The sequence below is a fragment of the Phoxinus phoxinus genome (assembly GCF_949152265.1).
Source record: "Phoxinus phoxinus genome assembly, chromosome: 16".
In the NCBI taxonomy this organism is placed as follows: Eukaryota; Metazoa; Chordata; class Actinopteri; order Cypriniformes; family Leuciscidae; genus Phoxinus; species Phoxinus phoxinus.
In genome coordinates this window covers 23,459,910-23,473,552 of record NC_136891.1, presented here as the reverse complement: position 1 = coordinate 23,473,552, position 13,643 = coordinate 23,459,910, and the positions used below count along the sequence as shown (strand labels likewise).

Here is a 13,643-nt window from a genome sequence, read left to right as displayed (position 1 = left end):
GACGTAGACACCCAGTTCACCAATCAAATACTTTGTTTACGCGATAGACGCGACGCGTACCTTTTAGCGTAATATGATATTAGTGTACAACGTAAAGAACCATCAACAGAGGGCGATAATGTGATATGATGGTAAATTTGATAACTACAGCAGAGGTCTATTGATGAAATGAAGAACAATGAAAGAACCCAGAGGCAAAATATTCATAGATGTGACAGATGTCCTGATAAAATGAAGAAGAAAACAGTTTTGTTGATTGTTTTTATTGACATAATTTAAGCTGATGAGAAAAAAACATCCTAAAATGGGGTGGTTCATGTAGATTTAAGTTTAAACATAAATATTAAAGGTGTTTGTAGGCCTACTTGATGTGATATTTCTTGATGGTATAATTATTAAATTATTTAGGTCTAATGCAAAACATAATGAAGCGTAAAGCCTACTGTGTGCTTTTTTTAAAGGGAAAGTTTAACCAAAAATGAAAATTGTCAAAAAACAATTGTTTCTTCTGTTGAACACGAGAATATATTTTGAAGAATGTTTCCAGCAAAGTAGCCATTTGACTTCCATAGTATTTTTTTTTTCCTACTATGGAAGTCAATGGCTACAGTCAACTGTTTGATTAGCAACATTCTTTATATATATTATCTTTGTGCTCAACAGAAGAGTGAAACTCATACAGGTTAGGAACAACTAGAGGGTGAGTAAATGATGACAACATTTAAATTTTTTGGGTATTCCTTTAACTCAGTGATTCTCAACTGGTGGGTTGTGACTCGCCAGCCTTTGGACAGCAGGGGAAAATATATAGTAAATGGGATTGTAAAAGGTGCATTTACACTTTGTCAGAATTACTGTAATTACTGTATGAAATTCTGACTTGTAATAAGCATTCAAGTCTTCATAGAACTCATAATTATAACGTGCAAACTCAGAATTGAATAGAGCTCCAACTTGTACATGACAGCCATAATTTTTTACTCGCATCTGTTCTCGACGGACTGAACAGAAAAAATTAACTGGAGATAATTTCCCTGTCAGAGAAGGCAGAGACGGAGCCTCAGATTACATAATCGACACAGACCAATAGTTGTTCAAAAGTGTTTACCAGCTCGATCGATCATTTCCGGAAAGTTAGCGTTGGCAAGTTGTTTCAAAACTAATAAGCCGCGAATGCACCAAAACCGCACCAACCTACAGTATCAATACAATTATGGCACTATGTTTGTTCGCAACTTGCTGTCCAATGGATGATCTGATCTTGAAGCAAAACCAGTTGAGAACCACTGTTTTTGTGTCTCAGAGACGGGAAGTATCTCTTGAATCCTGGGAAAATATCTCTCGTATGGTGAGTTCTCGCTCACACGACGGGTGTCCTCTGTGTCTGATGTATCTTGCTTTTCTTGCTTCGGCCAGGGCCTGTGCAAAGTTTGGTAATGTGTGAACTGTTCTTAAATGTCCATCAGGAGCTAACATCTCAGAAGGGAATAAAACAGGAGAGGATGGACGCCTATTCCCATTTACCTCAGGTCCTCTTTCATTATCTTTCTCTCGTTCCCTTAACAGCATCCACTCTCTCTCTTTCTGGCTGTCTTTTTCTCTGTCTCTCACTACCTCCATGTGTGCCTCCCTCTCCCTATCCATCTGTCTCTCCTTGCTCTCCTCTCTTTCTGTATTTGTAGCAGTTAGAGATGTGACAGGCTGCCGTTTTAGGTCCGGTAGGCAGAGAGTCTCAGAGGAGTGTTCAGCGCTTTTCTCCCCACTGCTGATAAACTCCTGAACACGAGCCTGCAGAGAGGAGGACCTGGAGAGATTGAGAAGAAATACAGAGAAATAATTACTTAAAGTGTAAAAGTCAACATGCATTAAAAATCCTGGGAACTGGCATAGCAATTAATCTGGAGCTGCAGGAAATGGACACCGCTAATTGGATGGTGGCTCCACAATGATGCACTCGGTTTAATTTTTACGTGATCGTTATACCAAATTACATTTTTGCACTCAGTAAAAGATTAGTAAAAAGTTCAGTAAAAGTTTTTTTGTGGAAATGTAAAGCTGGTCTGCACTTAAAAACATTCAGCGTCACCATATAAAGCAAGGAATGGAAGATGAGGAAAATGATGGAGGAGTGTGGAGAATGCAGACGAGAGAGAAGGAAATGAAACAAACATGAAAGAGTGTCTCTGTCAGAGCGTGAGCTAGAAGGGAAAGAAAGAGAGAGAGACAACAGGAAATAAGGGGAAGTATAGTGAAGTAGGCACTAGTTGGTTGCCTACAGGCTGTCTGCCTAACAAGCATAAAGACGGAGAACCACTAACATCCCTGCAGGTCCACAGAGAGACAGAACAGAGAAGATGTTACAAGAAGTGCAGACGGTGTGCTGTGGGAGAGAGAGAGAGAGATGGCCTAATTTCATCTCTCTTGTTTCTTTCTTGCTATTTAGCAGATGCTTGTCATCCAAAGAAACCTTTGGTTCACTAATTGAATGGCCAGTTCCAGTGGAGCATCTTGAGATGTGTCTTGCTCAAGGGAACAAGCAGGAGAGAGGTTTCTCTCGCTGTCTCATTAGAAGCCCAGATCTTTAACCGTTAGTCTACCACGGCCTTTCTCCATTTCTTTGATTCACTGACTCCAGATCTCATTTTAAAACATATTTTGCCCCCTCCTCCCTCGCTCTCATTCACTCATCTCTTTGAAAGTGCTGATCGAAGATTTGAGAAAGGACAAATCTGAGAGGGAGACAGTGGAACAAATATATTAATAGATGAACATATCAATGTAGGGGGCTAGAACATAATAAATCTTTTACTAAGTCATTTGTATGCGTTTGAGGATGGATGGATCTGTGTGTATCTGTGATTACCCATTTTCAGATTCACTGGTGCGGTTAACTGGGGAAATCCCTTCAATCACACATGCCCATCTCAGACTCTAATCAGAAAGCATTCATGCACATACACATTTTAACCAACTTCTGAACACACACACACACACACACACACACACACACACACACACACACACACGACCCTCAACCCAACATTCACATACATGCACATAAATGCACACACAAACAAAAACACATTTATTATCATGCTTGCCGTCACCCTGCTATGCTAAAACAGAATTGTATCCCCTCACACAATCATAACAATTTGCCTATGCGGAATCAAATGCTACTAACTGGATCTTGAATGTGTGTATTTTCATTATACGTTCATTCAGTATTATAGTATAGGCCTATTCAACTTGTGGCCTGTTTGAAATTTTTGCCCCACATGAGGTTATTTTAGGTTGTGATAAATAAGTGACAAATAGATTGCAATCAAGCACATTTGCTGAATGTACAGAGTGATGTTATACAACTGTATACATTTAAAATACTATCTGTAAAAAGTATCTCTTAATTGCAAAAATATTTTTGATCAGCCCACATTTAGACGTACTATTACGCCCTTAAAGGTACATGGTGATGGAAATTTTTTCAGGAAAAATTAAGTAAATGGTTTTGCATTCTCTCACAGATTTATTGCATTACTGCAAGAAACGCAACATTTTTGCAAGCAAAGCAAAAGTTTTGAAATATATATTTTTTTTCCTCCCATCTATTTTTTTTTACCACCATGTACCTTTATGGTGTCTGTAGATACCTGGGTGATTTATTGGTTATAATTTACAATAAGGTTATATTTGTTAACATTAGTTAGCTACATTAGATAACATGAACTAACAATGAGAAAAACATATTGGTTACTGACAGTGGCATAGATTTGATTTTGAAATTGGTGGGGACGGGGACATATATTTTTAGGTTTGATCGAAATTATTGCTAGGGATATATCAGTGTCACTGGATATTGGTAGGGACACGTCCCTAGCGTCCCTACTAAATTCTACGCCCCTGGTTACTGATATAACCCTCTTTCCCTAACGGAACGGAGACGTTATGTCGACTGACAAATGGGGTCTCACTTGGGGGCCCCAATCACTTCTAAGATTTGGAAAAATGGCCAATGGAATTGGCGAGTGGAATTTGCATGCGGAGCCACTCCTCGTACATATGGTGGCATACGTCCACATCCACTCCTTCAAGTTTATGCTGAGAAGCCGAGACGAGGGCCCCGGCCATTCAACGGTGGTTCAAGGTTGTGGCAGGGGGGGCATAACGTCTCCATTCCCTCCATCAGGGAAACTAGAGTTACATCAGTAACCAAGAGATCCCTCATCTATCAGTCACTACAATGTTTTGTCGACTGAGAAATGGGTACCCTATGGAAAGCGTCACAACCACTGAACTTTGTTACGAGTAATGGAGATGCAGATGCTGGCAAGCTGTGGGGTGCCCTTTTGAAAACGGCTCTCGTTTAGATGTAACCTACCGAGCGCCCAACGTAAGCCCAGAATGTTAGTCCTCCTTGCCAATGGGATGGAAGGGATTACCATGAAGACAGTTGTAGCTGCTGTTCCTTTTACATTGTTATTTCATGGGGAGAGTGCTTTGGTTCTCAGTTCCCTTTTTTTATAGCCATGACCAGTGTAACACTGGGGAAGCATAACTTGTCCAGTCCAGAGGAACTAGGATGTGGAGGCCACATCCTACCCGTAAGGAGGAACATGTGGAAATACACATATGGACTGACTCGTGGGGCAGTGGTTGATATACGCAACCGTTGCAGTGTTGCCCTAAAGCAGGGGTGGGCAAGTTCGGTCCTAGAGAGCCGCTGTCCTGCAGAGTTTGGCTCCAACACTGAAAAAACCTCACCTGCCTATAGCCTTAGTTATCCTGAAGACATTAAATAGCTTGTTCAGGTGTGTTTAATTAGGGTTGGGACTAAATTCTGCAGGACAGCGGCTCTCTAGGACCGAACTTGCCTACCCCTGCCCTAAAGCAATGGTCGAAATCGACGCAGGGCGAGTATGCTACCACAGTCGAGGTCCTGTCCAGGAGCCCAAAAGTGTGCCTGGCAAACTGAATCGCATAGCCGAGTCTGATTGTCTGCAAGAGCCAATGGGACGGGCTTGGAAGCGCTCGCTATAGGCTCCCAGGCTCTGTACGAGCGGTCCAAGGGGACAACCAATGTACAGCGGAGATGGGGATGCCCCGCGGAGGGGCAGCGATGGGGAGTGCAATAACTAATAATGAACAAAAGTTTAAGCATTCATTTTGTTTAGTGTTATTAAGGTGACATTCTGTTTTGTTGTTTTGGTAAACAATATGTTTTTTCTGTTGTTATATCTAAGCCTACATCTGTCACAGAGACTCAGAACACGTATTTCCGGGATATTTGTCAGACTTTAACTGTAAACATATTCATTGTCCTTATCCTAAGCGCAACTTTTTGAATGCAAAGTGGGTCTAAGAAACAATATCAAACATTTATAGAATGAGTGGGCAGCGTCTAGTTTTCTTTTTTAAGATTATTCCCAGAAGGAGAGATCATAATTGCAACAGATTCATTTTCCACATTCTGTTTGAAGTTGTGCTGTGTCAAGTATCAAGTGGAATAAATTCTCCCATTCCCCATTGAAATCCATGCCTACCCCTGTCTAACTGCAGAGTGGGGCACATGCCACGGCTGAAGCTGGGATAGGGGAAAGACAGAGCTGGATAGCCATATTATATAATGAGGTGCTAAAGAGATTAGCTTCATGTTGGCACAACACACTTCCTTTGAACTCCATCAGAAATTATCAGTGGCTTCGCTTACTGTATATAGAGCAGTTGGATCCAACTATTAATGTTTATTGGATAAAAATACCTTCATGTACGTTAATAGTAATACTATGATATTCTGATATTATGTATATATAATTAACAAATTTAAACATCATAGTTATAGATGCACAATATATCTGTACTATTTTGGTTTTCGCATATACTTGTGAACTTTCATTTATATCAGTCATAAGTGTATTGTATTTTAATTGTTTAATTAATTGTTATAGTGCTCATTTACATTGATTTATTTATCCACTAATAATTTAATAACACTGTTAAATTGAATATTTAGTAAATCTCAAAATAAACATTCACTGCGAAATCACCTGTTTAGTGTTTAAAATGATAGATTTATTATTTATTATTATTTATTATTTGTGACCCTGGATCACATGTCGAACGGGTATATTTGTGGCAATAGCCAACAATACATCAAAATTATCGATTTTTCTTTAATGGCAAAAATCATTAGGATATTAAGTGAAGATCATGTTCCATGAAAATATTTTGTAAATTTCCTACTGTAAATATATAAAACATTTATTTTTGTGAGTGAATGCAGCACAATCATGAACGTAAATTGACAACTTTAAAGGCAATTTTCTCAATGTTTAGATTTTTTCTCAGATTCCAGATTTTCAAAGTTGTACAGTATCTCGACCAATTATTGTCATAACAAACCATACATCAATTGAAAGCTTATATGATGTATAAATCTCAATTTCATAAAATTGCTCCATGTGACTGTTGTTGTGGTCCAGGGTCAAATTTATTTAAACAAAAGTTTATAGAAATTGAACATTGGCCACAAAAAAAATTATATTTATAAAAAAAAGTATAAATCTTTAAATTTGAATATAGTGAGAAAATGCAATCATACAAGTCCTGATCTTAGCCTCACCTGTCTGCCTCCTTGCCTGCCAGTGGGATGATGGGTAATAGGGTCCTCTTGTAGGATGCAGCAGGGCGCTCAACATCATGGTTGGAGGGTCGTAGCCCTAAACTATTGAGTCCTCTTTTCCAGGGATTGCCTGACACAAAACAGACACGTTTAATATGTGAAATGCGGTAACTTTGTCTAGAGAAATTAAATTACTCACAGACCTGTTTTGACTGAGATGAGGTCTCTGTGTAGTCTGCGCTGCTCTCTGTTCAGTGTGTTGAGGTGGTAATGTTTAGCCTGGTCGAGTCTATGCAGATCCCCAGCCAGTCTGGCTTCGGCCCTCTTCTCTTCTCGTCTCTGAGCCTCACCGGGCCATGGCAACCAGTCTCTGCGACGCATATCTGATGATGACGTTTCAATAATATATTTAAACAAAACTGATAAAGCAATATCAATATCATAACAAAACCAATAATTGAGCTGAATTCAGACCAACAGCACAAATGTGAGTATTGCTTAATCCAACAGGTCAGTAAAAAAAAGTAATTGAGTATCTTGCATAGACACAAAATTGCCAGTTACTTTTCTCCATTTTTGCTCCATTGCCCCATTTTGCTCAATGAAAATAGGTCTAAACAAATGGTGCTTTTCCACTGCATGGTACGGTACGGTTCGGTACGGCACGGCACGCTTTGGCGCTTTTCCACTGCATGGTACGGTACGGCTCGGTTCGGTACGGCTCACTTATGGCGCATTTCCACTGCATGGTACGGTACGGCTCGCTTCGGCTCGCTTTAAATGGTACCACCTCTGTTGAGGTTCCAAGCGTACCGTACCGATACTAAATGTGACGTGAAAACACTGCAGATCACTGATTGGTCAGACAGAATCGTCACTTCAGCGTCATTGTATTTGCGACACGAGACACTAAACCCGCTAGATTTAAATAGCCAGACAACAGCCAACACGGTAGCACCTGTTTTTAGAGTATTTACTTGACAAAAAAAAGTAAAAAACAAACAAACAAGAAATGGCTGAATCGTGGTCAGTGGACGAGGTGCAGACGTTCCTCTCGTTGGTTGCGGAGGAGCGGAAGTAGCACAGCTCTTAGCCGCACACGGCTACCACCGGACCTACAATAACGATCAGTCCCACCCACTTTGAAGCGGTACTAACTGCAGTGGAAAAGCAACCGAGCTAAAGCGAACCGAACCGTGCCGTACCGAGTCAAGTCGTACCACGCAGTGGAAAAGCAAAGCGAGCCGAACCGTTCCGCGCTGAATCGAACCGTACCGAGCCGAACCGAGCCGTACCATGCAGTGGAAAAGCGCCAAAAGTAACAATAGAGAATACCATTGTGTGTGTCTAAGTACCTTAATGAAGTTGGGCCAGTTAATGTTTCAGTGACTCACTAATTGAAAGTCACTTGTCGCCAGAAGATGTTACAAAGCTGGGCGTCTTGGGCGGCGAGAGCGGCGAGGAAAGTTGAAGTCAGGTCAACTTTATGGTAATAAGCTATGACGCGGTTCGGCGGCAACCAATCGGAATGTAGAAGTGCCCCGTTTGAGAGGGTTCCAGGGAACGCAGTGTAAACTTTGGTTCTGACCACATTAGTTCCAAAGCAAAATAGAGGAGAGGTTGATCATTTGAATTTGATAAGAAGGCGCGCAACACTATTTATAGGCAAGAGTTTGGCGCTAGAATGCTTGTTTTTCAGCGGGAATGCAAATTAGAATAGCACTTAACCATGAACACAAAAGCCACACCACACAAATGGCTTTTAATTGGTTTATTTCGTTTGAAAACATGTCACTATAATTGTTAAGTTCTTTCCATCGATCAATTTTCTGCAAAAATAACGATCAACATGCTTGTTTGCTTTGCGGCCCCTTTAAAAATAAAGTTTTAAAAAAGACCAAGCATTCGATCTAGGTCAGAACATCAGAGCGTCCACAAATCTTTCCACGGCATCGTTGGCAGGGTGGCGAGAGCGAATTTTGCCACTCTCGCTGGCGGCGATGTGAACGCACAATTAGGGTTCTTGCATCGTAGCCTGGCCATTGTCCATAAAGTCCAAATGTACCAACAATCATAAATTGTGATTCTTTAGCTCAAATCATGCTATACTAAATCAATCAATCAATCAATATTTTTCTGGCTGGTCCAGCTGATATGCATGCATAAAGGGGATAAGCTATTTTATCTAAAATGCGGGGCTTCCGTACAGTCTTCACAATTTCTCCCATTTCCTATAGTATTTGTCCAATATTTCCCTGGTTCTCTATCTTTGAAGAGATACAACAGTATTTACAGTACACTCATGCACATACAAAAAGATCAAACCAAACATCAGCAACAAATTCATAATTGTCCATCTTTCAAATACACAATAAAAAATATAAACCATTTGTAGGCCTAACATAAGACCACTAGGAATAACACATACACCTACATACACATGCTCTCATACACAGTATCATATATTCTCCCAATGGACTCTCTGATATGTCAAGCTTGACTATGTTATTCATTCTATCGTTATGCAAAACCGTATTCAGCAGATCCGTCTCACTTGCCAAGAGAATATAATTATTCAAAGCATCTTATTCACTCAAATCCACATTTGCTTTTTGACAACCGGGTCAGCTAAATAGATTCTTAATGCTGAATAGTTGGAAACACTGTAGTGGCATTATCTACTAAAAACAATGAGATATAGAGCCTTACCATTACTTCGGTATTTACAGTGGCAGCTTCTGTGTTTAAAGTGACCCGTGTCTCGTCAAGAGCATGATCAGAAGTTTCATTGGAATCCAGGTAGAATGTACTACTTTTTTGAAAGATTGAGTGCAGAATAACAAGGATAACTGGGGCTTTAAGAAGGGAGCAAGGGATCCGAAATATATCCGAAATGGTCAGGGAGGGACCACCTCACTTAGCCCTAAGGCTAGAAAGGGCTGCTTGCTAAAGGGAGCCAGCGGTGAAAACATTCTCAGTGGCTACCATCACTGATGTTGCTGCCTCTCCAAGGCGGAGCCTCAGCACAAGGGAGGCTCAACTCCAAGGGAGCCACAGGGGAGACTATTATTCTTACATCAAGACCCCTAAAGTGAGGCACAAGTTTTGATTTTTTAAAAAGAGCACAAGGAACCCTACTTTAATGCCCAAGACTAAAACACCTCATTCCATCTATGGCTCAAAAAGGGCAGCTTACCAACGTGAACCTGCGATGTTATTAAAAACCCTTCAGCAGCTACCATCTCTGATTTTGCTGCCTCTCCAAGGGGTAGCTAAGCCTTACTTTAAGACTGCTTGAGTCTGGGGGAGGCAGCTCAACCCTATTTAGGTAGAAAATTCCTCTATGACCTGCTATAGCCAGCGCATAGTTTTTTTTCTTTTCTTTTACTAGCGTTTATCATAGTAGAGGAGGGACGCCCCCTGTGAGCACTTCATTATATTGTTAAAATAAGGTCAGCTAGAGGGTTTTAAAGATACACTCATCTAAGGTGAATGTGCACCCTTACTTTAAGACCCAACACTAGTTGGGGAAAGGAAGGAACTAAATAGAGGAAATATAATGTCTAACGTACTTAGTTCCCTTGCATTAATCCCAGTTAGGAATGACTAGTTATATCTAGCACTTATCCTTACAAAACCATAGTGAGTGACAGATAGCAAGGAGGGAGGTCCCCTGGGTAAACATCCTCAACTTGCTAGCGTTGTCAACTCACACAATCAGATCAGCTAGTTTATCTAATGACCCACTCCTCGGGGAAGCATCTCCTCTGCCTTCAGTCCTCAGACTGTGGCAGGCCAGAATATTGGAAAGGATGGATCCAAGATGAATATGGCTTCCTCCATTATATCTTCACTTCAGTGTAGAGATTGGGAAGGAAGGGAAAGCTCATGGGGGAATTATGGCCTGGAAAAAAGTACTCGTCCAATCTACCACAAATTATTTCCCATTTTTTATGCCCCAGAACCAGATCCAATCTAGTTGTGGTGCGGGCCATATTGTCCAACAGTTCCCCATATGCAGGGCTGGCAGGTTGAGTATCATCTGCCTCTTCAACTACATCCACCTCCTCCTGGCTGGATGGTGCCAACAACATGAGTTATCTGGTGGATTGGCGGACTCGGGAGACAGCACATCCTGATCCAACAGATCGCTGGAGCCTGCGACCGAGGAGCATAAAAGGGCCAAACCTTTCTCAAACTCATCGGCCAGCTCAACCTGAGATCCCCACAACCTAAGCCTCCGCTGTGCCTCAACATCCTTCGAGACTAAGGACAAACACAAACAGATCTTTCTCAGAACCCTCACAAACTAAACGTGCATGGTCCTCGCCTAGGCAATAAACGCACAGGTCCTGTGTGTACTCAGGTGTCAAATATCTGGGACACGGAGGCACACTCTTCCTGAAATACTTGCTAAAGTTCTCCATTCTGGATACTGCCTTCACCACGCGTTAACAACACAAACGGCTCCTGAAGACAAAAAAGGTGATGACGTGTCATACTTCTCTCATATTTCTGGGCGCTCCACTTATGAAGTCACAAGCTTTCACCTGCAAACGAAATTGGAGTGTATTCGCACAAGCTTCAGACACTGGATGTGTTGCTGGCAAAGGGAACAAAACTGTAAGCATTTTGTGGAAGAACATTGTTTTGGTTGTGCTTCAGCTCTGCGTGACTGCAGATGAATATGACCCTTCACAATAGATAATGCTTTACAAGGAATTCTGTTAGAGAGCTATAGTACATATAGAAATGTATCTGTTCAATAAAATACCTTACTTACCTGTTGAGTAAGAAAAACGTCATCTTCATGTCGCTTATAAAACATTTAAAATCTCTGAGGTCTCGCCATCTTCGAAAAGCCAAGCCACTGTTGATTCTCATTTCATTAGGAGCTCTGTCGCGTTCTCTTTTTACCAGCAGACTCTCTTCTGTTCGGCGTATTTAAAAACGAGTGATTCCCTAGATGTTCCAGTTTTAGCATGCTCCATGTCAACCTTTCTCGCTCGCTTTGAACACTAACCTACAGTACACAATACATTTTCACTAATACCAGGGATTCAGGGTACAACAAAAACACATTTTGGAAGAAGGATTGATGATGTATTGACTACATTTAAATATAATTAATACTTAAATAACACTACCAAGGACAACCACTGACAGGCTTCTGTGAAGATTAGAAAATTAATAAAATATAGTCTTTAACTATATTTATTTACTCAAACACCTAATAATTTCTTGACGGAATGGTCAGGATGCTTTTATGCAAGAGAGAAAGAGGCAAAGAGAGAGAGAGACCGAGTCCACAGCAGGAGATAAAAGCTTTGATGAAGCACTTCCACCATATGTTCATCAGTTAAACGTAAGGAGGCTGCATTCAGCCTGTTTGGGTCATTGTGGATGAGTAATGGGTTTGAATAAAGGAAAATAGAGGCACTGTCAACACAACTCTGAATCTGTCCGTTTCATCGGCCCTATTAGCTTGAAATTGATTACAAATAAACTATCGGTGTCTGGTCTTAAATCAGATGTTGTTGGCCTTGGTGTAACTGATCAGGGTTGGTGATACATATTAAAACCACCTTGATAAAGCATTTTTCTTTGTCCTATTTAAGTTTATATCCATTAGTCACAGAAGTTTGATCAGTTAGGGGTGGTAAAGTATGTTTTCACTTTTCTAACTTTAGTTAGTGTGTAATGTTGCTGTTTGAGCATAAACAACATCTGCAAAGTTACAACGCTCAAAGTTCAAAGAAAAGGAATATATTTGCTTTTACAGAAAAGGACTACAACAAACGGCTGGTAGGGACTACACGACATTCCTCCGGGTTTAGTGACATCAGCAAGCCTAAAATGTACATAAACCCCGCCCCCGGGAACACGCAGTCCATGTTGAGAAGAGGAAAAGTTGTTGTATAAGAGTACATTTGTGAGTCAGCTCAAACTTTGGCATCCATCTTTTCACATGCCATCGAAAGTCACTCTGTGTGCATCTCACAACAGTTCCTATAGGAGTAATTTGTAGATTACCATGACAGAATATCCTAATTGAAGATAGCAACATCAGCAACATGAATTCATCAACTAACCATTCAGAGACTCCTGTCCTGTTGCATTCTACATGTTGTCACTTCTTCTTGAGTCTCTCCATCTTTGTCTGACTCCGTTTTAACATTAAAGACAGAACAGTTTCTGTCATTTTAAAGGTGCTCTAAGCGATCTCGCGCGTTTTTTAGGCCAAAACATTTTTTTTCACATACCGCAAACATCTCCTCACTATCCGCTAGCTGCCTGTCCCCTGAACACACTGTAAAAAAACGCGGTCTCTGCAGAGAGCCCAAGCTCCACAAACAGCAGCAAAAACAAACTGAGCAATAAACAGAGCGACCCGCACCACGAAACATAACAAACTGTTCCAGCCAATAACCGACAAGAATGATGTGGGGTGGGGTTTGGGGGGTTATTGCGTGGATGAGGAGGAGGGAGGGTCTAGCTAGCCTCCGTTTGTTTGATAATAATTCAAACATCAACAAGAGGTTACGCCAACCGAGATCGCTTAGAGCACCTTTAATGTGTCTGCGTGAGGTAATCGCAGCTGCTAACACACATGAGCTATTGAAACCCCGCCCCCTGCAGCAGGTCATTTGCATATAAAGGGACGGGCACAAAACGAGTTTTGTATATAGCAAAAATATACGGTTTGGAATCATATATTGCGACGATATATTGTTTATAATCATCAACGAACACCACTAACCACTCGGTGAGTTTAACAGTTTTGTAAACGAACATTATTGGCTGTTTTAATGACATTTTCGGACATGCCCATTGACTCCAATGTTAAATGGGTCCATGGCCAATTCTATTATAGTCAAAAACTCGAGAGAGGAACCATTGTCAAAAAAATGTTGTCCACCACTCTTGTTCATCCAAAACAAACAACAATATAGACTCAAGGTGTTAAATACCGGAATTATCCTTTAAAACACCAACATTTTTGTGTCAGTAAAGTGTTCCCCTT

The 13,643-nt window shown here is 40.9% G+C and overlaps 1 protein-coding gene across 6 annotated transcripts in view; it reads right to left on the bottom strand.

The window, feature by feature from the left end:
• Positions 1–267: 267 nt before the first annotated feature.
• ccdc190 (coiled-coil domain containing 190) overlaps positions 268–13,643 on the bottom strand; it is a 33,183-nt gene continuing 19,807 nt past the window's right edge. For 5 of the 6 annotated variants that reach the window (XM_079584319.1, XM_079584320.1, XM_079584315.1 and 2 more), the window contains 3 exons: positions 6,823–7,002; positions 6,620–6,749; positions 1,192–1,804 (listed from right to left, as the gene is read on the bottom strand). In XM_079584319.1, the coding sequence (XP_079440445.1) occupies positions 1,300–1,804; positions 6,620–6,749; positions 6,823–7,000 (813 nt within the window). In that variant the 5' untranslated portion in view covers positions 7,001–7,002 and the 3' untranslated portion in view covers positions 1,192–1,299. Of the gene's footprint in view, positions 1,805–6,619; positions 6,750–6,822; positions 7,003–9,328; positions 9,453–13,643 lie in introns of those variants that run through there. The other variant, XM_079584318.1, reaches the window with a different exon arrangement.